Source organism: Amblyomma mixtum, chromosome 6, assembly GCF_055824585.1.
Source record: "Amblyomma mixtum isolate Tamu chromosome 6, ASM5582458v1, whole genome shotgun sequence".
Taxonomy (NCBI): Eukaryota; Metazoa; Arthropoda; class Arachnida; order Ixodida; family Ixodidae; genus Amblyomma; species Amblyomma mixtum.
In genome coordinates, this window is record NC_143017.1 from 114307528 (window position 1) to 114332957 (window position 25430).

A 25430-nucleotide genomic window follows, 5' to 3' on the forward strand; every position below is an offset into this window, starting at 1 on the left:
CGTCCACGATAAACGTGCCCAAAACCCACGCGACCTTATGACGTCATCGGCAGTGCCTACATCATCAGAAAAGAAAGAAAACTAAAACTTTTTCCGAAGTGGGTTTCGAGCCAAGGCCGGCGCGAACAGATCAACTTCGCCACTTCACTAAAGCACTACGCGTACTCCGCGTATCACAGTACCCCGCGCACTAAACTACCAGTCTCTGACGCTGCGTTTGGGCTTTACAACCAAGCACGGCGACGCGCATATCCACCCGTTAACGACGTCGAATGCGGTGGAGGCACGCAAGCAAGACTGCGGGCAGTAACCACGCTTGAGCGTGCACCAAAATGTGCCTCACTTGAGCGCGGCGCCGCCGGGCGCTGGCAGCGTTCAAGGCCACCGGGTCAGCGACAGCTGCCGTCGCGGCAGTCTCACTGTGGGGCGCGCTGCCGTAGTCAGCGGCCTTGAACGCGCGCGCGGTCGGGACGCCGATTGTCGTCGCTTGTACGTGGCTTTCCCTTTCCCTCTACCCTTCGCGCTCGCATACCACCTAGGGGAAAAGTGCTTTCACCTCATCCCCCCTCCCCCCTCATCGAGGCCTCCTCTCCGCAGCTGTGCCTTTCTTTCGTAGCACGTAAACACCGCGCGTGCGCACTGCCACTCGCTAACGAGCACCAGAAAAGAGTGAGACGAGTGCCTCCAATTAATTTACTGTCGTGCCGCCCTCCGGCCTCTTGGCGCTCGAAACAAAGCGCACCAGTGTCACTGCTGCCCTTGAATCCCTCGGGCTCCAAGGAGACATCGATGTGCCAACGCGCGCGGAATGTGGCACGCGACGCTGCTCTGTGATCATAGCAAACATAAAAGACGGACGAGTATAGCGGTATTTATTTATTTTTATATGAAAAGTAGAAGGAATGGTTGTCGATAATGTCATGGCCGAGGAGGAGAAGGAGGAATAAGAGGAAAGGCAGGGAGGTTAACCGAAAGAATAATCGGTTTGCTACCCTACACGGGGGAAAGGAGTGAGGGGATAAAAAAAAATGAAAGAGAAAAGAGAGTAACAGAAGACTGAAGTCACATGAAAGTCACATGAAAGGCTGGGACGTGAAGTCACAGCCTATAATGCAGGCCAGAAGTCCGCAGAGGCAGTGTCGCATCCCATGAAGTCATGGCCAAAACGCTGAATAATGGCTACACATAAGTGGAGACAAAGAGGCTACAACGTGCGTTTTAGGGCGCGTGGTCAATGTTGCCGGTACGAGTAAAAGTGCCCCCTGCCCTCCAGTGCAGTTATGTACATTGCAGGCACGCTGCGCATACGTTAGCCGCAATGACACATGCACAGCGAATGAACCGCTCTCGCTATGACATGTATAGCCTAGCTGTGCGAAGAATCGGTCAGGGAGGGGAGAGAACGAAGTTTCGGGACGTTATCGTATGCACTAAACACCTTTGCGAGCAATAACTTGCGCAGGCATAAACTTGCCTTCGTTTTCCGTCTTTCCATCGTCTTGTTCTCTTTCTTGTTTTTCAACAGGTGTCACACGTTGTTCTGTCTTGCTAATAATACGGGCGTGTCCTGTATTAGGTAGTGTGTTTAATTATAAAAGAATAGGAGCGTCGTGAATCCCAGACGCCTTCAGCTGCTCATGCGCTCGGTGTTGTTCAATCTCTTGATTTCTTCGTGTCTTTCCTTGGGTGCTAATACGCCTCGCCCAGTACGGAATGCAACGTATGGGCTCTCACAGGGAACCTACCTGCCTCAGGATCTGCAGGCAGGCCTAGCAGCTCCTCGGCCGCGCAGTTGTAGAAGTGACCCCTACGCAGCATCCACCGTCGTGTTTGCCTCTACTCGAATCGCCTCGATTTCGGACATTAACTTTCTGGTGTCCTGAAAGCGACGTCCCTGTTGTATTAGGTACACTTGAACTTACTTTATCAATTCCTTCCTATTTTATTTTTTTCTCCTCCGTTCGTTCATAAGCGAGAAAATTTCCAGATGCGAGCCTGCACGTGATCTCGTGATCGCGTTTACTCTGTCGGCCCAACATGACACCATGTTCTTTCGTTTTCCAGCGAATCCCCATAAAACCTGTTCGTGTGTTCGCAGTAATGCAGGTCGCAACTGTTCCTCCTCTTTGGCTGAACGTTCTCTCTCTCGCGTTCCGAATGTGTTTTTATTCTGGTCTGCGTTTCGTTCACCTACAGTTCGTGTGCCTAGGGGACTTTCTCTCTCCGCTGTACCCGACTGCTACGAAGACAAACTGCGCACGTGGCGAAAAATTCGCGCTCAGCCCCGCAAAACCTGTCATTAAATATCAATTTATCAAGCCTCGAGCGTACGCCGAACTACGACGTGTCCGGTTGGCTGTGCGCCTCACAATTGCAGCTTTTGAGCGTGCAGGGAAAAATAAAAGCGACTGCTGCGTTTTTTGGAGACTCCACTGCTCTTGGCCGCATTAATTAAAGTATGCGCCGTTTGGATATTGACCCAGATTGCCTGCATAAAATAATGTGGGCAGACAAAAAAACAATAAAAATAATATTGCCCAGATTTCCTACAGTGAGAATTTTTTGCTGGACAGAATAAGGGATACAAAATGGCGTCCAAAATGACAAATATCTGCTGCGTTGAAAGCCGTTTTGCCTCTGGAACCGTCTACAGGAATTACTCTTCCGTAAGTTTTTCCATTTAACTGCCGGGAACCCGCAGTTAGCTTTAGATGCTAGACTTCCGGTATACATACGCTATTTGTAAATTGAAATTGTGAGGGTTAACGTCCCGAATCGACATATGCGCTTTGATGGACGCGGTTGGGGAGTGCCTTTTGCTTTCGCCTCCGTCGAAACGCGGTCACCGTGGCCGGAATTGAACCCGGGTTATGCTATAATAGCTTGAATTGCTTTGCAGAACCAAACGCAAGTTCATTCAGCTACGTTCTTTCAGCACTTTCCTCACCTTTACAGAAGTCAATTACATCAATTGAAAAGTTCTGTGTTCGATTATGTTCTTCTTCGGCAAGTTTCATTGTTGTGAAAAATTCAGGTTTTTTTACGTGCGTCCAGATTGGTCAGACTGCTTCTTCCAGCTAAGAAAAGGTACTCCAATTTGCATCTTTCGTATTCTTTTCCCTAAAGCGTTTGTTCTCAGTGCTGTTCGTTGTAGTCATGCTACTACTGGCTTAGTCAAATTTTTAGGGGAATCCCCGAAGGTGGAGTAGATTTGTAATTATTGAGTAATTACTCATTGACATCCACCCAAGCGCAGCCATACGGCTGCAAAGGAAAGCTATACAGCTTTCTCAGAAACTTCGCAGTTAAAGAAAAATTCGTCCTGGTCCGGTCCAGGACGAATTTCTCTTTAACTGCGAAGTTTCTGACAAAGCTGTATAGCTTTCCTTTGTAGCCGTATGGCTGCGCTTGGGTGGATGTCAATGAGTAATTACTAGGGGTGTGCGAATATCAAATTTTTCGAATACGAATCGAATACGAATACTCAGTTCCGAATATCGAATCGAATATCGAATAATCAAGGAAAGACGCATTTAACCACTGCAAAACATTTATTTGAGCATCCAAGAACATCGCAGTTCAACTATCAATAAGTAAATGAACACAAAAGGTGTGTGTGGCTGTACAGAAAGTATCGAAGTCTAGAACATTATTCTTAGAAGAGTGGAATTTTCGCAGAAAATGGCTAGTACACAGCACTGACTGAATCTAGCATGCCATAAGCGCAAAAGAGCGTTGTTGGGATGAACATTAAAAGTTCTTGTGAAGGAAAACGAGCTGCTCCACATTGTCAGGCAGGAGTCGTTCCCTTCTAGCTGAAACGACTTCTCCAGCCACAGATAATTCCCTCTCACTTGGCACTGAAGTGGCAGGTATTGCGAGGTACTTCGTGCACAGCTTTGACTATACCAGCTTCGCAGATATAGCCACAAAGAAGCTCACCAGCGCAGTCAGCTACGGTATGGCCCAACATTACGCATGGCTCTGGACGCCGCCATGTTGTTATGTCTATGTCGATTGGACTTGCTCACCGAAATGAACGCCGGTGCTCGCAATAAACTATTCGGCTAAATACGAATATTCGCATGAGATCGAATAATCGAAACAACACGAATACTTAAATTTCGAATCGAATACGAATAGCAAAAATCTAATAATCGAATTATATTCGAAAATTTCGAATATTCGCACACCCCTAGTAATGACTCCCTTATTACTACTGGCTTAGCGCCCACGCAACGAACAAATCACTGAGCACTGCCAGCCTTATTTTCCTCGTGCACCTGTCAGAGCTAGATGCACACTTGTGCCGCTTCCCAAGAAACGTCGAGAGCTTCCGCGAGTGCTTCCTCATTGCACCAAACGTGTTTTCGAGCGACAGACTAATCGCAGTGAGGGGGTAAATTTTGCCGTGTAAAGCAATAATTTGCAGCGTGTCTGTTCCGGAGAAACACAACAAGCCAGACAGACCCGGTTAAAAACAATACAGGGAAAAAGGTGCTCCACGGCGCGTGCCTGCGTACAGTGCGTGAACGACTATAAATAAAGCTTTTTCATGCTTCCGCTCGCAGTTGGCACGTCACGTACGAAAACGTAAAAACGCGCACGGTCTGAATCAATCCATAAATGAATAAAAAAAGTAACGGGCGCATAGTACATGAACACTGCTGGAGACTAGTATCATCAACACGCCGTGCAGTGTGTCCATGAGGTGGTGGTGGTGGTGTAAAACATTTATTTATACTATATACAAGAGAGGTATTGCTTGGACCGTGCCTGAAGGGCCCGGCCCTCACTATCACTAGGAGGGATCCCTAGTCCGTGACCCCCATGTGGCCTCCGCGGCGGCCCGGGCTCTTGTCACCAGGGCTTGTTGGGCCTGGAGAGTTGAGCAGCCGAGCAGGGCAGCCTCCCAGTCCTCTCGGGTGTATGTGTGTGTGTGTGTGTGTGTGGGGGGGGGGGGGGGAGCAGGATTGTCAGGGCATGCCCACACCATGTGATACGTGTCCGCAAACACTTCCCCACAGTGTGGACACTCGCGCCGTAGTCTAGAGGTCAGTTAAGGTCACCACTTAATTGCAGAAGTATTCAACTTTGTAAGAATTTGAGCGGCGAACACTATTAGTATACGACCGCGCTCCACATGTAGGCACTGTATTTGAAAGAGGCTCCTGCAGGGGACGAAATATTTTTGAAGGCACAGTTATAGAAGGTCATGACACTGTTGCTTTTCTCATTTTTTTTTTTTTTGCTTTTCTCGCCTCTTTAACCACGTGCGAGGCTGTGCTCCGGCCAAAATGGTCCGATGATTTTCTGCGCGCTTCCGTTTCCCGTTGCGCTGTACCCATAGCAACAGCATAATGCGTCTCCTGTGTCACCTGCTCAAGCGCGCATCTTTTCCCTTCCTGATCTGACGTCTAAGCAGCCACAACCGTGAATCTTGTGACCTCACAAAGCGAGTCACAATGTAATGACATAACACGCCCGCGAATTGAAACGAAGTAGTAGTGCCTTTTTGTTTTCTTCTGTACGTCATTGCATACTGAAAATCCTGGCAAAGCTCAGTCCTTAACAAAACATGCGTGGCGCTAATTGTTCATGCAGTTGTTTTTTAAGTGATTCAGCGCTACTTTCTTCAGACACGCATGAAAGGATGGACGCTCTGAATTACTTTTCCAGGAAAAAAAAAAAAAAAAGCTTTATACACGTGTTTGGCTGATGCTCACTATTTCATGAAGAAGCCTTCATCTTCGTGCTTAGGGCAAGCACAAGTCCTAACGCCTGCCTTCGGTCATTTCGAGTGAATAAAAAGCAAACAAAACGAGATCCCGTAAAAGGGCGGGGAGGCATATTAGCCACGAGCCATTTTCTCATGCCTTCTAAACGCGCCAAATATTTGTAGGTGTCATACGACTAAGGAGAATCAATGTTATTAGGACGTACACTGAAACAAATATGGGGCAGTGGCGCGTTCCAAATGCAACATGTGCTGTGTAGCATTCAGCAGGCGCCCATACAGCCAGCTCATAAATCTTTCGACTCCTCCGCAGATACCCTGAACGATGACCTGTACACGTGCATGCACACTGTTTTCCGTGTGCTTCGCAAGAAAGCTTGTGAAATAGTGCCGCTACTATCCGGCATTGCGGGGGGGCGAGGCAGGCCAGGTGTTGCTTTCGACCTTGCACCAGCGTTTCTAAAATCTGTTAGCACGCGTGCAGACCGCAGCTGCGCTGGCTTTCCTAGAAAGGAAGTGGTGGAGGAAGTTCCAAAATAATCAGAATTGGAACGCATGTTTCGCGCTCTGTACAAACAGGGACATGTCTTTTTTGTTCCCTTCTCTCTATCTTCTTTGGTTACGTGCCGTATGAAAATTTGTGTGATAGTATTCATAGTTTCACCTATCTATGGCTTCTCTGCGGACTTTTCAGGTTGTCCTCACCCGCTATTTCAGTGACTGCCGTTTATGAGACTAGGGTTACCTTTGTTATGTTCAAAGTGAGACCTTCGTGGAAATCTTTACTTTACAGTCTTTTGAGTCCCGTATTGATACGCTGATTTTTTCACATCTGTCATATTAGAGCCTCTCATGTTCTTTTCGGGTTCGGGAATCTGGAGGGCCCGTTGATACCATGACAAGCCGGACATGTCACTGCCAACACTTCCGCTTACTGCAACGTACAGTACAGAGAGGAAAGCAGGGTTCCATCCGATTTCAGTCTCATCCGCATGCACCTTGACTGGTCGTCATCTTGGTCGTTAACAATCCGCGGCCACCACCTTCAAAGCGCATAGATGCCCCGATAGACGATAAATCATAGAAAATTTCGTTTCAAAACCTTTATTGATTTTTTTTTTATCCCATCTGACGTGACATTTAGCCTCGCATTGGGTTTAGCAGAGTCATTTGCGCTTACCATTATTGTGTATGCCTGTACGCATTCAAAGAAAAGGTTAATGTTAGACCAGAATTCAGATTTTTTTATTTGCTTCTGCTCTGTAAAATTGTAAACACGTGAGCCCATATGTGGGATGTTAATGCATGCATATAAGTTTTTCTGGCTCTTTCAAACACTCTGTATTTAGCATCTGTATAAAACTCCGCCGTGCCGAACCAAAAGGGACGAGAACCTCGTCAAGCTGCTCGTAGCAGCCTTTTTGCTTCTGTCCTTGCATTTCTTTTGTTATATGCTGAATGTTTATTTATTTATTTACTTAACCAGCTTGGTCAGCGCTGTTATTAGTGATCGGGTCAACTTGGCAACTTTCTAAAAATAAAAAACAAAAATCGCATGTGCGTAGTAGACCACGGAAACATTCTACCCCAGCGACGGGCACGTATCCATGGGGGCGAAGGAGAAGGGCTACAAGGCTAGGCCCTTCGCCTACACCTCCACCCTCCTCCCCCTCCGACGTATTCCCCGACGGCTACAAGATATTACATTGCACCCCTCTAAAATAAACCACTGGCTACGTGCCACTGAAAGAAGATTCTAACTCCAGACGAACGTACGCATAGTGACGCGAAGGAAAAAAATTCATAGACACTCAAAAGATGTCTGTTATAAGAACACCCTCAAGACTATGATACGCGGCAGCTAACTAGAAGCACTCAAATGTCGCTGCGAATCCGTGTTCGCCCTTCATTTGTTCGCTTCTGTGCTTTCATTTATCGCGCGCATCTAGCGCAGTGCAACCGATACAACCAGCCAAACTCATGCAATGGTCGGCAGCGTGCCCGCTGCTTGCGCGATCCTGCCGCAGCCACTGGTGAAGTGGCCAGTGTGGGAAGGGAAAAAGAAGACGCGAGGCTGGGGCCTTGGACGCCAATCAAGGCGGGGTCCGACGCTGGCGCGCGCGAGCGGGTGTCACCGCGTTTGATCCGGCGGCTGCAATTTTCCCCGTGGGGGCTCTTCCCCCGTGCTTTATTTCTGACCCCTCTGCCGCCCTTGTCTACTACACGAAGGGGGGCATTTATTTATTTGTTCTTCTTTTGCGCGCTCCTCTCCGTCACTCTCCTCGCGACTGCTTCGCCATGCTCTTTCTCATCTTTCTCGAGTCCTCGCGCTAGGTCTTCGAGTCGCCGCGTACGGGTCGTGTGTAGCCGTGCTCATCGACCACTAGTCCGCGGCTGTTCCTCAAAGAATGACCCGACGTGGACAGGCACTCATGTGCATGAGCAAGTGGTAGCTGTCCCCTTTTTCTTTCCATTTCCTCTTCTCGTTTGTGCGCGTCTTGGAACCTTGAGCCCTCACCCAACACTCTCCTCTTCATTCTCCGCCACTCTCTCCGTCCCGACCCGCCATCTGCTGGATCTTTTGGGCTCTTCATTCCAGCGTCTCTTCTCTTCTATCATCTGTTCCTCACATCTTTACTTGGTCTTCTAGAATTATTCCTTCACTTTCGCATCATCTTCCTTCGTACCTATCAATACCGTTCTTTTAGCGAGATGAGTTGTCTGCAGCGCCAAGGAACACATCCCAACTCGCGGTAAGCTCCACCTGCTTTCATTCTGTAGTCGCATTGCGATTTCCTTCCGTTTTGTGCCGTTCCTTTCATTTTTGTGAGCAGCACAGTAGCGCTTTTTGGCAGCGCGTCTTTCCTTAAGGGACTGTAATTTAATGACTTTCGAAACTCATTCGCGTGCGATTTGTTCTGCAAGAAAAAAATGCTGGCTCTGCAAAGTGTAAAAATTTTACTTATAGGAAGAAACCTTCGCCCTAGCACTTGCGGATGCATAATGAGCTAAATCAAACTGCTGTGCCACGACTTCACGTCGTTTAGTGACGTGTGTAAACTATAGCTCAGCGTCTATGACCGGCACTGAACCGACCGCCTTTCTTTTTACGTGGCCAGTGACACTTAGGCTGCGTCGTTTTTCAACTGTGTGCCACTGTGTCCTGGCATACTTGCGCCAACTTTATCGCTGACTTTTACGAGCAGGTCAGTGCACCGGTCTGCAGTTAAACTTTCTTATCCGCGCGTCGCGATATTCGAACGAACAGCCGTGCAACGGAAGTTTGGGCAGATTTGACGTTTACGCCTTCCAGGCATGTGCCTCCGGATATCTCACCTCGGGTTGGGATGTATGAATTAACTCAACTGTTAAAAAGACTTAAGTACTTCCGTGGAACGGCGCCGTACTCTGTTCGCGCGCGGCTACCATATAGCTGCTGTGATGGATTTATAGTATACGGATGAAGGATTTCAAGCAATGGGCTCGAAGGTGTCTTCGTGTCAAGTTCGTGGATGGCGCGTAATGGTAGTCTCCTTCCTCTCAGGAGCTTCGCACGCCAGCTGCGTCCTACTATCTAAGCCGCAGACGGGCAAAACGGCGCCAAGAGCTGCACAGTACACTCGACAAACGGTTAATCCATGGGAAGACTAACCGTGGATGACTGGTAGCGATTAATGGAGTGTGTAGTGGTTTCCTTCTGATGGACTAATTGCTGTCGCAACGGAGTTGGTCCCTAGAGAACAGCCTCTTTACCCTGTTTTAGTCGCTCCTTGCTTAGAGTGGAAGATTGTAGTGCAAAATAATGTCGCACTTTGAAAGCTTAAGCACTAATTCTGCTTCTACCTCCTCTGGTACACATGCTTTCCGTGCGGCCGCGACAACTGTTTCAATATTTTCATCTGCTTAAAAAGTAATCGAAATCATTTAGCTGTGCTGAGGGGAACAGCACACTCTTCAACCGAAGCGAGGGCAGTTCAATCTCTCCCCCTCTGAAATGTTTTGGTCAATGACGGCAACGAAGAGGTTGAACTCTAAAGATCCGTCTTGCGGGCTACACCCGGCGCCGAAAGTTCATGGGGCACGCGAGTCGCAAGTAAACTGGCGTATTTCTTCGCGGCTGTTGCATGCACACAGTGGGCAGTCGGGTGGGGCAGAGCTTGTTTTGTTCTAAAAACAGCGCAGTCTGCCTCTCATTTTCAGGGTGCGTACCCGTGTCAGTACTGAATTTGGATATAATATAGTGCTTTCCGTGTCCTGGGAAATGTTTGTGCCGGGTGTACAGCCCATGCCATAAAGGAATAGGTCACCTCCTCGGGGCAGTAGAAGGACCAACGCATCCAGCAGGAGAGCGACCCTGTCGCTGGAAAGTTCTCGACGCCGGTACATACCAGCACTTCATCGCGCCTTACCCGCCGCGGTGGCTCAGTGGTTAGGGCGGTCGGCTACTGAGCCGGAGTACCCGAGTTCTTACCCGATCGCGGCGGCCGCGTTTCTATGGAGGCGAAGCGCAAAAAGCGCCCATGTGCTGACGTTAGAGATCCCCAGGCGGCAGGGTTGCCAGATTGGGCTATTAATAGCCAAATTGGGCTACTTTTTGCCCGAGTTGGCGTCAGAAATTTCGTTTTGGCTATGTGGCTACTTTTGGGCTACATCTTTTTCATGCGTGAAAAAAAAAGTTAAAGTAGATATAATGTGCTCTGTTACAATTATACACTGACAGAAATAAAAGGAATAATGGAATCAAAATGCAGGCTATAACAGGTTAAAGAAATTGAGCGCGTCTGCAACAAAATGACAATTTGTAAACGCTGTGTTCGAAAAAACTTAAGTGTTTCAGACGGTCAAGGATCATGGCCTTTCGATTTATTTTATAAAAAGTGACCACTACGTAAAAGTTGCCCCCGGAAACACTTCACGGCCTATAGCATTCCACTTAATCCGCGAACTAACGCCACCCGCGCGCGCGCGCCACCGAACATAGACTGTTGCCATCTGCACATGCGAGCGTTCTCCCATTGACGGTGCACCACGGGTGATCATGGAAGCAGAATAGAGGGAAAACACTAAGACAACTTAAGTCTCCCTACGTGGTGCGAATGCGTAAGCATTACATGCTACTGTTTCGCTACGTGGTCTAGTGGTTTGTGCGTCCGCTTCGGCTGCGGTAGATGGCAGGTTGGATACCCACCGCCAGGCATGCTGTTTTCTTGTAATGCTTATTCTGGTTCTGCGGACACATTCTGCTCAAGATACGCACGAGGCAAGTAATGCTTACGAATTAATAAGGTCTTTTTTCTGTTTCTTCTTATTCTCGTGGTGGACACAGCAAGCGCGCCACTCGCAAGAGCCTACGCTTTTTCTGCAGCCTCAAGCGGCACACGTGCAGCCCTCGAGATTCATTGCGAGCGACGCGAGAGCGCCGTGTCCGTTGCGTAATCTGCGTGCACTCATGCGGAGCCATATAGCCATCCTTCGGCGCGGCGCGGAACCCACGAAGGCGGCGGAAGTTACTGGCATGACTTGACATTAGATCCGTCGCTACGAGAACTTTCATAATGGGCAAGTGGGCGATGTACCTCCGGAACTACAAAAAGAAATGCAAAAAGGAGCCGGAATTCAAGGGTAATATGTTTTTCTCATTATTGTGAACGTGCTGTTAGACTGAAGATGAAATCGACATGGAATATCATTTAATGGCCTATATCCTTGATTTATTCTGAGCTCATGCATATCGTAGAATGTGGCTTCAAGAAGGCGCATGCCAGATGCTTTGAGGTGACACTCTCAGTGAGAACCTTTCTCTTAAAGCATAAAATTGAAATGTGAGGCTGCGTAAGTATGCAGTAAGGAACTTTCACTGTCGATGTGTCTAATCTGCGCGCGAACATTTAAAAGGTGAAATATTCTTAAACTAGAGCTGCGATCGCGTTATATAGCGCCGCCGTTCTTTTCCGCGTGCAGACTGGCTGTCGTCACCCGCCTCAGGTGATATGGCCTACTGCCGCGCCTGCAAAGTGGAACTGTGGCCCATCTTTAGGACCTGGTTAGCGCACCTGGTTAGCCGCACTGGTTAGCGCGCATGACGGGTGCGAAACGTAACAACGGAAAGAACACGCCGTGCGCACCCCCTCATACATTATGTGCGGGAAAGAAATCTAATGTGTAAATATTCTTGTCGAAAATTAATTCAATATGCTTAAGAAATTTCGTCCCAAAAACAAGTATTTTTGGCTACTTTTGGGCTACGCAAAAATCTCGCTTTTGGCTACGTTTGGGCTACTACGGAGGCCAATTTGGCTACCCGAGGTCGGAACCATCTGGCAACCCTGCCAGGCGGTCGAAAGTATTCCGGATCCACTCTGGCACCTCTTTCTCTTTCCTCTTTCACTCCCACCTTCCTTCCTTCCCTTACGGCGCGGTTGAGGTATCCACCGAGCAGTGCGACAGGTACTGCGCCAATTCCTTTCCTCAAAAATCACGAATTTTTTCTCGACTCCGTTCTCCTTTCATTACTGCTAATCGCGACGGTCGTGGAACCTATTTCTACTGCCGCCATAAGCTCCAGCAGATGTTTATGGTAAAGGAAGGTAAAGAAATAAAAGAAGCGGAAGGAAAGGTACGAGGGACTCCACAGGGACAAACCAAGCCACAGCTCAACGCACGTTGGCGGCGCGATCTTCACTGCCTCCTGCGGCTGCCTCGGTAGAAGGAGTAAGGTCGTCGACATGGCGCCGCGGCATACAAGCCGTCGGCGTAGGCGTTCGCCATGCATGCGATCTGATGCACGCTCGTGGAGTCGCCGCGGCTTGCACGACTGTCGGAGGGAGGAGAGGCAGATCGCGACGGCGTCATGGTTGCGTAATTTCCGATTGAGACGCCCTGGCGGCGAGGATGGAGCGTGTATGTACGCACTCGAACCACCCAAGCAAGGAGCCGTCGAGATCGCCTGACTTGGTGGCTCGCGAAGATGCGCGCGCGCTTGAAGACTACACCTGACCAAGGCATCCGCCACAGCATCGCAAAAAGGAGAAAAAAAGCGTAGCTGTAAAACTCAACTATTTCATGAGCAAAGAAAGGGAACACTAGCTCTCTCACCTCTCGGTGGACAACTCAACCACGCCTTGAAGGAAGGAAGGAAGGAAGGAAGGAAGGAAGGAAGGAAGGAAGGAAGGAAGGAAGGAAGGAAGGAAGGAAGGAAGGAAGGAAGGAAGGAAGGAAGGAAGGAAGCGAAAAAACTGGCATAGCACAGAACACGGGAGTGTTTTGCATTTCGTCTCTGCCGAAATCACTGCGTCATCGGCGTGATTGCAGTCAAGGTAGCTTCTTACGTCGTTAAAATTAATAAATTTTCACATGTCAGGGCTCAAACCGGGCTCCGGAACACACATTCCATAGAGAGTTCTGGATACTGATTCCGGCCACCCGATAAGGGCTCGTACCAAGAGGCTGCATGGTTACACTTTCATCGCGAAGTTTCGGAGGACTATGCTTACATTGCTGTTCCGGTCGCGTGATTTGCAGCATGTGGTGTATAACTCCTACAGTTCCGTGGCGAGCTAGCTGCCGGAGCCAGAAAAAATCAGGCAGCAAATTCTCTAAGCTGTTCTCGCGTTAGAGATTGGCCGTGAGTCCCGTTGCACGGTTCTCACGAGTACCTAAGTGGCGGACGTGAGTTGTACCGTTCACTTGAGTGCCCGAAGAATTTGAGTGCATGTACATCGCTCTGGCAGCAAACATGGCACCCCGAACCATCTTTTAGGCTTAAAATATCGGTTTTCTGGTCTAAGAGAAACACTGATTGCCTCTTCGTCATTATCCCTGCAAGTTGGCACAGCGAGGCTAGAGCGTGGATGAACTTTATAACGCCAGCTCAGGCGCTCTTCCACTAATGCTAGCTATCGAAATGTACGAATTTGCCCGAACGCCGTAGCCTCTTTCGTTTCCATGCATACAGGCACGGCGATTCTTTTGTCGTTTTCGGGCATATTAAAGTGCATCGAACTGCATTCGAAGCTCGATCCCGTTTTTACAGTGGTTCAACCGCAAAGCTCGCCGTCGCTGAGCGCGAGTGCCTGCTTTTTGTGCCTTTGCCCCGTGTTCAAGCCGCATGTTTGTGAGTTCAGCCCCGAGGTCAGACACGTGCAGAAAATTTCGCGCAGGATGCTCCGAAGGCCTGCGAGACTGCTTTTGGAACAAAGGACCGCACCGCTAAAAGTAGCGATTTGTCATCGATGCAGTCTGCGGATAGCTTGACGATTCACGGTCGCGTTGATGATCGCATGCAGGTGTTCGAAGCTCGAACTGAGCGCGAATTATAGCCAGGCGTACCAGTGGGCGTGTATGACAGCTTTGACGTCTGCAGAATGAAATCCGAATTTTTTTATTCTTGCCTTCTTTAAATGCTTATCCGGCACTGATAGTACCCGGTTTCGTATTTGGCTTGGCTATTGCTGGGCATGAAGCGTGGTTTCAACCGTAAAAATACGACAGTTTCGAGGAAAACCTGTAATAAAATACTGGAAAAGTTTCCATATCATGCTAATACGAAACTTTCACTCGCGTTAAACTTAATGAACAACTGAAAAACGCGCTATTAAAATAATTTAATCCACGTACAGAGGAAAGCATCGCAGCGCAGGTACCGATTACGAGGCAGAATACACGTTCTGGGGCCAACACTAGCCAAGAGAAACGGCTTTCCCGTTGCGGATGAAGTACGCTTTATGGACCTCTTATGGACGGTGGGGCCACTTTTTCCGCTAGGAAATTTTAGAGACTCTGCGGCCCACACTACACGCCAAGATGTTTTACACGTTGCATACCTCTCTATCAGCAACAAATTCGGATGACAAATTAATTATCTTTCACCAGTGAAGCTATAACAACGGATTTTGAACCGATATTGTAACTGCGTTTATATTTGGGTCTTCAAGCAGTCTCCGCTCAATTATGCTAGTTTTTGTCTTAAAAGTAAATCACGATCGGCTGGTGCCCATTCACTCTTTGGAGTACAATTCAGACTTACGCGGTCTAGCTGCATGAAATTCATGCCGTCTCTTTTAAATTCATTCAACGCTTAGTGGAATACACATTCGGGTCTAGTTAATTTATCTTCAGTGAGTTAGCGTTGCGTGTTGTTGGTGTTGCAAGGCGATGTTGGCTTTCGGTGGAGACGGGGGTCCGCTCGGCCGCGACACGTTGCAGGAGGGGGGCGTAGACGCTTTTTTACCACAAAGTACAACTCGGTTTATTTACAGATTATTTACAGCTTCTTACACATCGACCGCGGCAGGCCAGAGATCGCCCCTACGAGACTCTGTCTGCCCGACTGACCAAACACGCTACGCGAAGCGGCTCCTCGTTCTTCGGAATGTGGCAAGGGCAAAACTTGACCCTGTCCGCTCTCTCTCCGACTTTCCACCAAGAGCCGAGTCGAATGTCCTCTCCGAATTTCTCCTTCCGAGTCCACTTTTCTCAAGTCAGTTTGGCCAGCATAATGGGGACCGTTTTAGTGGTCAATAAAAAATGAGCTTCTTAGAGCCAGTCGGAAGATTTTGTCTCAGGGCTGTCCGAAGATCTAAGGGCGAAGGAAGCATTTCTGCTGCAGTGGGCACAACTTAGCTGATGATAGCAGTGATGACCGTCGACAGGCTGAGTCTATCTGTCTAGACGTGGTCAAGCGCTGTCCATTTGCTGCTTGCATGCGTTCGTGCTGTTCGGAATCGGCAATGTAGACGCACATAGAATATAGACGCACATAGAATACGTTCAGGACCAGCCGCTGGTGCAAGCAGCAGAGTCCCCCCCCCCCCCCCCCCCCCCCCCGCCTTTCCGCGCTTGCAATTCTTTATGTGAGTGCTGCGTCGAAACCGATATTGCCGCTGATGTTTCTTGCCTGTTTATGGTACAACCCACTTCCTACACAGCAAAGTGAGCAAGCTGGAGCAGCAGCAACAACTGATCCATTGAAGGCGCAGATACAGCGTCAAAGGGGTGGTCTCCTAGCTTTGCTCATTGATTAGCTTCCGCTGTTACAGTACACGGGGGGACACCAGTGAGCCACATCCGCTGAGCGTCATCAACACCTATGCCCCTTGCCTCTTGTATCTGTCTCGCCCACGCGTATGCGTGTGGCAAGCTGTGATTCATTCGCCCGTCTATTTTGTACAGGGTGAGAGAATTCGTGTTCCCGCCACACACATGTACTTCCACGTATAGTAGGTGGCCATGCGCGATTCAGATGAACCGTACTCTACGAGTGTACTTTTATTGCTTGGGCAAGGACAGCAGGGCAGCACGTGTCGCACGAGCCGTCTCTTGTTTCCTTCGTAGCTGAGCCATGGAGGTAAAGTAAGCAGATCTAAAGCTCGAGATGAAGGCCAACACGCGAGCTTTCCCGCTCCGGATGCGGGCCCGAGGTCGCTCTGAGCATTTCCATTTGTTCGTTTACTTAATGGCAAAAGTACACACAACTGTGCGCTGATGACATCGGTGGGCTGGGTGATGGCGCTAAGCTCTCACGGGGATGTGTTTCATGGAGAATTTCCTGCACTTGCTCTGGCTTCTATTTTTAATTATACAATGTGCGCTTTACCGGGAGAGGCCCTATTTTAGAGAACATGCTGCACTGTTTCCTTTTCAGCTTTAATTAAATGGGAGCGGGAACATGCGAAGTTGGTACTGGAGATTCAAGGTCAGAAGCTGGTGCGCTTTCTAATCTTATTATGATCTAAAGCGTGAAAACGTCTTCAGGTAGGCGTCTCAGCTTCGCGTGCCTGTACACACGACTATTCTTCTCGGCAGAATGATAGGATGGCGTTATACGCACCGTACGCCGGCCAGGCGCCTCCATCATCGGCGCTGCGTTCAGCACCACCAGTGGCCAGTTCTGCGGCCTGGGTGGGATAGCGCCCCTTCGGAATACATGGAAACAAAAGTTTGCAAAGAAGCTTTATGATTTCACGGTGCACCTATGATGTCGTTCCTTCGTGAAAGAAAGCCGAGTACAGCCTAGAAGAGATTGCGAAAGTATGAAACGTCACTTCAAAGGGGGTATATTTTTAAAACACCTCTATGTGCGCTCGTGGGAGTTCACCCCCTGCTGGGGGTACCGGAGAGAAGCGCGACCCATAGAACTACATGTAAACAGAAATTTTGAATAATTCTTCTCGTTTCACAGTATATATTCATGGAGGCAGCCGTTCGGCAGCAGTTGGCGAGTGCTTTCAAGAAGACTGACAAAGTATGCAACGTCATTTTGAAGCTGTGTTTTTCAAAACTGTAAGATAAATGTGTGTTGTGCAGCCGGGCACAGCCCAAGAGGCGTTCCACCAGTTTTTCGTTTTCCGAACCGCACAAGCTTCTCGTTGAGTCCAACGTGGTGTCACGTGCGCTACATTCACTAATGCAGTCGTCGAAACTGCACAGCCTAGAAAGCCCAACATGAAAAGCAGTTCTCAAGCGTCATGATAACCGAACGAAAGGAAGCCGCTCACTGCAGACGACGGCGCAGAAGATACACGATACCCTCGGCCCACCTCCGGCGACCGCCATGGTACCCTACATTCATCTGGGTTTCGGATGGTCAATGTATGGCCTGACAAGTTTATTTCGAAGTGGAAACTTGACTAAATGTGTTAAGCTTTTACAGCCTGGCCACGACTGAAGATAGGGATGAAATAGCTACGCCGTCTTCCACACGCCTAATACAAACGATAAGCGGCGATGGAAACAACGGGGGTATTATTCTGGCTTATTATATTGTTTACTCCAAAAGGGACATAGAACAAGGAAACAGCCTTTTATAGTTAGTTTAGGACAACAACGGACGTATGTGTGGTGTAAATAACTACGGCCGCAGAAAGGTTATACCGAGCCTACTTCTCACGACGAACGAGTTCAGTCGAACGTTTCCGCTGTTTCGCCGTTTTTGCAGTCACAATCCCACTCTTGACGCTAGCGCAGCCGCTAGTGCGCGCGTCGTTCTGGAGTTGGATTCTCACGACAGCCGTACTCTTGGACGCTTCAGCGGTCACAGCAAAGACACATTGCATTCCGACAACAAACCCGTCGTTCTTTCTGTTATTAGCCTCTTCAGACATTGCGCATGCCCACCAGGGAAGATTGGAGAGGTTTTGTCTTCAGAGTATTTCTTTATTTCCTTTTCTTTCCCCGCGAGTTTGCTTTCATCACGCATAATAGCTGGACGCTTAAGCCTGCGTGTAATATTCCTACCTGCGCAATTCATAATTTCAGTTGTAAATGTTCGGAGAAAGCGCCTGACAAATATGAAAGTCCTCATAGGGAGAAAATTGTGAACACATGCACTCCAGTGATCATTAAAGAAAGCGCATCATACTCCCAAATAAATAATTGAGCGTGGTAAAAAAAAAATCAATATAAAGCCAGTGTTCGCATCGTGCCTATCGAGCCGACAACGACACGATTCGTTATTACAAATGACAATAAAATCTGTAAAGAGAAAAACTGTTCGTTCAGTCCTTAGTTCTCGGCACGTGCTGTGCGCGGCTGGTGAGGTCGGAGGCTTGCGGTGCTGTGACACATCACCGAGCCTCGTGGGGCTCCGTTCAGCTAGACAGAGGGCAGGGGAAAAAAATACATAGTAATAAACGACGCAGAATCAGCGAAAACAGAGGAAAAAAATTGACGTCGACGAAACATACTCCGCCATAAACACGTCGTGTGCGCGCGAAGCAGATGTCGGAAAAAAAAGTGGGGAGTGAATCCGCGCGCAGTTTGCCCTGGGTGCCGAGCAAGCCTCGACTGAGCGAACAGGTGGGACGGTGGGGTGTCGATCTTTTCTTTGTTTTGTGCGGCTTGCGAAGCCCCGCACTCGACTGTTTCGGTTTGTTTCTCGATCGCCGCTGCCGCTGCTGGCACGCACCGTCGTTGTCGACGGACAGCGTCGCATTCGAAGCGCGACTTTTGTCGCGCTTGTTTTCGGTCATTCGACGCTGAGTGTCCCGTGCGTGGTTGTAGCGTGGTGGTGGAACTATTGGGTCGCGATTCGCTAGTGCGCGTGTCGCGAGTGTTTTCCATCGCGTGCCGCTCATCTCGTGACGACAGCTAGAGGTCACTTTGAGTGAGTGCTGTAATGTCTTTTAGCGAAGTGATGCCTGCCCTGGGAGAGAAGCTTTCGCGCGCTTCAAAGTGACTTCCTTGAAACGGACATTTCATTGCGGACTACCGGAGGCGACGAGCTGCTATGACACTCACCTATTTCTGGGATGTTCTGCAGGTGAGGACCATCTCTTAATAGTCTCGAAGATTTATTAACATATCAGTGCTCACCTTCTGGAACATACGTGAGAGCGGGTGCATTATTTGAATCAACGTACACATGTGAAGCGACACATAGCAGGGAGCTCCCGCACCTTTGATTCTTATGTCGCTATTTTCGGTTTACCTTCGTGCATAGCTAAACACTGAACATTTTCGTCGTTGCTCTAAACTTGCTTCCCCCTCTTTGAAACTTTCCGTTTCTGTTGCTGAGCATTTGCTTTTGTTGCTTGCATGGAACGCATGTTGCGCGTGAGTGCAACCGACGAGTGGCTCATGCCTTCTTGCATTTTCGACATATGAGCTCTCCCTTAGCCATCTCCACCCCTTCTTGCACAGCCCTCTCGTCACGTTGCCTCTGCACAATGCGATTGCCATTTTTCCCCGAGTATGCGCCACACCGCTTCAATATGGCCACATCTGCCGTGTTTTATTCCACAGTCAGCAAACATTCGAATACAGCTGTGCTCGCATTAGAGAAGGCTCTACTTTTTGCCTTACCTTTTTTTTTTCTTTTTCCACGCTCTGCTAACTCACGAAAATGGCTGTGTTCGCATTAGAGGAGACATTACTTAAAAAAAAAAAAATCTTCTCTCGAAGAATGCGCGCTTTTCGTTTCCCAATCGACCGAGCTCGGGGCAACCAAGTGTCGGCCCACAACATAACTCGACAACCCACGATTACCGAGTGCCACGCTCGCCGTCTCGCGTATAGCATTGTTGGGTCCTTAGCTGCCTTGCACATCCGCGTAGAACTCGGGTAGGGAGGCCGGCTATCAATCTCAATAGCCGACGCGCGGCCTTTGTCGGCGACGAGGGAAAACAACAGTCGCAACGGTCTTAGCGCGTCTCTCCGCACATGAGCTGTCAGCGGGCAGCGGGCGCATACGTGCTCCGTCGGGGTCGGCGGCGAGAAAAAGCAGCGGTCCGCCCCCGCGTCTGTCCCATCTTTCGCATGCTCCACCTCCCTTGTCTTTCCGATAGCCTCGAGTACTCCGCGCGCGTTTGCAGTCCATGCCGCCGTAGTGACCCCCGAGGCCCCAGTGCATCAATATAAACAAGAGGGACGAATACGGCCCGAGCGTACTCTACGACCAGCCGTCATCCAATGAGAGGAGGTCGGCGGCGACGTCTCCTCTGATTGCCGCTGATCGCGTCGGCTCTCTGGAGGCGTCTGCTCGTCTTGCTCTTGGCGGCACCGTTGCGCGCTGGGAATTTTGGTGACACGACGGCAAAGGCCGGGATTGCTGCTGGCGGCTAAAGCGTTGTGTTGCTCCTCGGGTGCCCTATACGTCTCTCGTTGTGGGGAGGGCACTCGTCGGCGGGCTGTCAGCAACGAGCTGCGTGCTCGCGGGCGGCTTTGGGCCTTTGTTGCCGGCTCGGTTTCGCGCACGCTGCGCCGCCGGCGGCTTGTTGACCGCTAATAAGGAAGTTCCGAATTGGGCCCTGTGCTGCTCTTGGCGCAGCCGCCTGATGGAGCTTGCTGGCTTGCTTGCTGGGCCCTTTGCTGTAGTTAGTTATCTTCGTGGCGTATCGCCCTCAATGCGCTCTTACCCCTCAGCCTCCTTGCCTCCAATCTGCTGTCCGCTCGGGCACGAATGAATCTGGTGCCTTCTCTCTCTCTCTCCCTCTAAACTGCCTGCACTCTCGCTCTCTCTGTAATCTCGCGTAGTTGTTCAGTTCTTTATTTTTCCTTGGCTCTTTCAATGAAGTTGAAGCGAGTCGGATGCGTGGCGAACACTCCGCTCCAGATTGAGCTTCGGTTAAACAATGCTTCCGCTCGCCACGCTTAATCCCGTCGCGGGAGGCGCGCCTCCTTGAAGGCTGCTGGAGTGGAGAATCACTCCGCTCTGTGCCACTGCCTACGAACGCAGTTGAGTGGAACGGATTGCGACGCAGGTTTCGATTGGATCCTGAAATCATCAAAACCCGCCTATGTGGCGCCCGGAGCGGGATGACCGACTTGCGGCACACTCGAGAAGGTTCTTGAAGCGGCCGCGGAGCTTTCACATTCGCTGCCTGCTTGAGAGAATCCTTCACGAGACGCCTAGACCTGATTGTCGAGCAAACGCAGAAACAGTTTTGCAATTGGCAGTGCTTTGTTATGCGGAGGTGTGGTGGCGAATAATATATTTTAAATGTAGAGAAATAGTGAAGGAATTAGCGAAAAACATCTCGGGCTCGATACATAGTTCTTCGCCCCTATGTGGAATGCTTCGCCTTCTCCTGCTTCAACCAAGCAATGCGTAAAAGCGCGCCAAAGCCTAGTGAGTAAAACACCCTGACGAATTTCGAGAGCAGTTCCGAGGTGTCGGGCCCGTCTCCACCTTCAGCGGCAGGCCAATCGCCGTGCCTTGTTGAGGCGAGTCGAAGGCCATCCATATCCGCCTATGCGCCCGCAGCGCCGCCTGCACTGGCTGCTCTTCGCCCTGAATCTGCCCACGCTCGCATCCAACAGCGCCACGATTTTCGCCCGTCTCTTCTTTTCTTCTGAACACGAACTTCAGTTCTCTAAGCTTCATTCATTGCGAGGAAGGGTGATGGGAGAGTATGAGGCAGTGGCGAAATTATTCTGGCAGTCGTATACAAAACGCGCCGTGCTCCTCCTCCATGGACACTGCTTCGACGACGCTCTAGTTTTTGCCAAAACAGCAAAGGCAAGCTAGCGCGGGCACCCCGCATTCAGCCCTTTTTACTCTGTGCGCAGGGAAGAGTATGGGGGCGCGAAGAGGCCACGCCAGAACGAAAACAAATTGCGGCCGTCCTCACCCTCGGCGGCGCTTCTTCGGCGCTCGGATGGCACACCCGACCGCTCGCGAGGCTGTTCGGGGCGCCCCGGCAACAACAACACGCGCTCTCGCGCGTCTGTGGCCCGAAAAACCTTCGGCGCCCTCCTCGCTCGCTGGGGGCGCGGAAGACGCGACCGCTGAGCGCGGCCGTCGTGTTCCATTAAGGCTCGTCCGAGCTGCCATCTATCAAGCTGAGATAGATAGGCCCTTAAAACAAGCGACGGCCCAGCTTATGGAGCGAAAGGAGGCCGCGCGAGGCTAGGGCGAGGGTTCGTCTTCGTGCCTTGACAAGCGATACACAATAGCACGGCGGCGCCCGAAACGAGGCCTTTTATTCGCGTTGCTTCTCCCCTGCCTTGTAGCGCGCTGCTCTCGACAGAGCCTTTCTCTTTCTTTTTTTCTTACCCCCTTCTACGCTATGAGCCAAGATAGGACACTTGTTGCCTTTGGAGTACACGCCTGCCGCCTTGTTGCCAGAACTGTCGCGGGCGTCTGTATGGCACGACACGTCTATAGGATTAAGTTAGGCTAGTTTTGGGCTGCAGAAGTGACCATATGTCAAAGTGCTTTCCAGGCTATGTGTGTTTGTGTGAGCGGGTTTTCGCAAAGGACCGGGTGTCACTTTGTTGACAGAGCCTTGAGCACCGCGTCGGAAGGAAGTCACTCCCCATCCGTCCCGTCTTTTCTGATCGCTTTGTGAACGTCTTTTCTAAACGAGAGAATTTCTTAAAGTTCAGTTCTCCAAACCGATGAGTCAGGAAAGAAACAGAGTATCGGTTTGACTGTTTCATTGATAAATTTGTGCTGCACAGCTGCCGGAGTTCCCTCTATGGTTGTGGTATGGCCTCACTTCAGCACACCTTGACACTCCATCGTGGCACGATGCTCCGTTCGAGTGTTGAAGCAGAGAGGAGTGAATGTTTTAGTGATGAAGTGCAAGCTTTAGCACCGGGGCTAAAACTCCACGGTTAGAATTTGGACTATACTGGGAGGTACACAGCGACATTCGGATTTTTTTAATTCTTTCGTACTGCTTCCCGGCAAGCACTTGTCGTCTAAATCATTGCACATTTTTAATGGAATGCTAAATACAAGACTCAAGTGCTGAAACAAATAAGAAGAACATCACTCACTGCTTATACGTCTTCTATCCACCGCACACAACGCACATATAACAAAAGAAAACTGTTTCTTTTTTCAAGCTAAGTCCTTCTTCAGGGAAGAGGCCTGATTCTGTCCATCTCGCCGATTTCTCCGACTAAATTGCACTTCGAAAGAGCGTTTATGCTACTACATTCTCGAATGTCGCCAATGGTCCGGCCTCCCCCGTATTCGTTAGGTGGTGGACAGCCCAAGAAGAAATGGCACAACGCGCTGAGCTCTACCACCGTAGTTGGCGTCGGCATACGCTCTCTTCTCTGAGGTCCGGAGAAATGGGCTAGTAAATGTAGCAGCAGTGCTCAGAAGGCGGCAGTTCTGCTTTCTCACTGCGTTGCCTCCCGCGGCTTACCTTCTTTTCTTGTGCGCCACTCTCGTCTTGTGAGCCGTTCATTGCTTGTCACCGCTTCTTTGCGCCTAGCCGCCGTACGTAGCGGCGCTCGGTTTCCCACCTGTTGTTACCTGCTCTCCTCATGGACCCTCTCCCCACATCGCATTCATCCCCCCCCCCCCCCCCCCCGGCTCCTTTCCACTTCAGCCGGTTCCGTTCGTTCGTCCCGAGCAGAGGAACCACCTTTTCCGTGCACCAACGCTTGCGTTTCGTTCTTTCTTTTCTGCTTTCGTTCCTACCCTGTCGGTGGGTCGGCGTTTTTAGACCTGCGGGCTGCGAGGTTCTCATTTTTGTTTCCCCTCGTCTCCTTTGTTGCTTCCCCAACCTCACTTCGCTTTTATTCCTAAATTACTTCGTTTTGTCCCCTACTGCACTTTTTTTTTTTCTTCCATCAGTCTGCCTGTCAGGCGAGAGTAGCGGGAGCTCTGTGCGCCTCTCGGTTGAAGCACGCCAAGATGACAGAGTCGCCCGTCGTTCATTATACTCGCCGCGCATCGCTTCAACCCAGCACTGTTGCTCTCCCCCCTGTACCCTTCTTTTCCTAGGCACTACTTTAGGCATTTTTGTTTGCGTTCCTTTCTTGCTGCTGTTTGCGACCAGGCAGCTACGAGAAAAGAACTGCATAAGCGCGCCTTGTGCCATTCCCCAGCGCCTGCGCGCTTCTCGAGTTAGCGTCTCCTGCACATCATCTCTCGCTCATTAAGGCTTCTTCCCTCCCTCGCTCCTCGCGCGGGCTGCATTCGTCAAGCAGCGGCAGTTAACACGCGCTGGCTGTTGTCGCCTTGCAGAGCCGCAAGTGCGCGCGCGTGTGCTGTTGAGCATCGCCTCTACGGAAGGAAAAAAGAATGGAAGATGAAAAAAAATTGTCTCAGAGACGACTCCATCCGTTATCGTTCGTGTACGACAACGAACGACAGCTTTCAAAGATACGCGAGCCGTTCTTATTTTCGCGTTGTTTCACTGGAAACAAAGACAAGGAAACGAATGTAAATACGAATGACAAGTTTTACGAATGGCACGGGCTGAAAGTAGGTGGGGCACTGTGGTGGAGGGACAGAGGAGACAAGGAGGGGGAGGGGGGGTCTACGGTGTCAGGGGAAGTTTGGCGCCGCACTGGCATGTTTTGGGAAAGCGAGCGGCGTCCCTAATTACAGCGCTTATTTTCGGCTCGTTTGTGAACCTGGTTCTGCCGCGGTGAGCTCGCTTTTCGGAGGAACGGCCTTTCCGAAAACGCTCCTCTCCGGTCGGAAAGCCGAGCTGTCTTTCTTGCTTGGCTTAGCTTCGCTGTGATAGCTCAACGCATATGGCGCCCTCCTGCTGAGCAAGAGCAGGTTCGGTTCGTGACCTGGGCAGCCGACGGAGGCGAGAAGCAAAAGAAAAAAAAAAAAACCTTGTACAAAAGTTTGAGCGCATGGTAAATAACTTCAAATGGTCAGAACCTATTCGAGGCTTTCCACTACGACGCGTCTCTTTAGTATAGCAGCTTTGGGACGCACAATCGTGTTAATCTCATTACGGTTAAATGACTTATTTGTTTCTTATCTTTATAAACCACTTCTTTTACGTATTTTGATTTAGTCGCTGGCCTATAGTATACACACTGAAAACGTGTAACGTCATTGTTCGATTTCGAACGATGTTCGTTCAGTCTAACAATGATGAGCAGCTGTCCTACAAGGCCCATACCAGTATAGAGCTGACCAAAAACGCTTGAGCAATTGGACCTCAGGGATGACATGTTACGGTGGGCGAGACTGTGCATATATTTCAGCCAAGCCATCGCACACGCAGAAACGATCTTCTGTGTATTCAGTTAAAGGAGAGGCGATTATGTCACATTTTTTGAAGCCGCTTCCCCCCTCTTCCCCCCTACTTGGCCGCCGTCTCAGCGTGCTCGCGCATGCGCACCAGGCATTGCAGCAGACGACGTCGTGGCGCCCAGCGTTACTATTGGCTGCGCCGTCGGCCAAACACTCCCAGTAGTCCTTTAGCGTCGTTCATTCAGCTCGATGGGATAGCCGGCCCGGGCAGCTAGTTCACACACTCGGAGAGAGAAT

At 50.0% G+C, this 25430-nt stretch overlaps 1 protein-coding gene across 3 annotated transcripts in view; it reads left to right on the forward strand.

Annotated features, from left to right (window-relative positions):
• The window catches only part of pnt (ETS transcription factor pointed), a 196877-nt gene that overhangs the window by 43940 nt on the left and 127507 nt on the right, over positions 1-25430 (forward strand). Inside the window, exon 1 of one of the 3 annotated variants that reach the window (XM_089548839.1) lies at positions 18553-18995. The exons of the other annotated variants lie outside the window; for them this stretch is intronic. Coding sequence (XP_089404965.1) covers positions 18963-18995 — 33 coding nt within the window. The 5' untranslated portion in view covers positions 18553-18962. Of the gene's footprint in view, positions 1-18552; positions 18996-25430 lie in introns of those variants that run through there. 3 annotated transcript variants of the gene reach the window in all.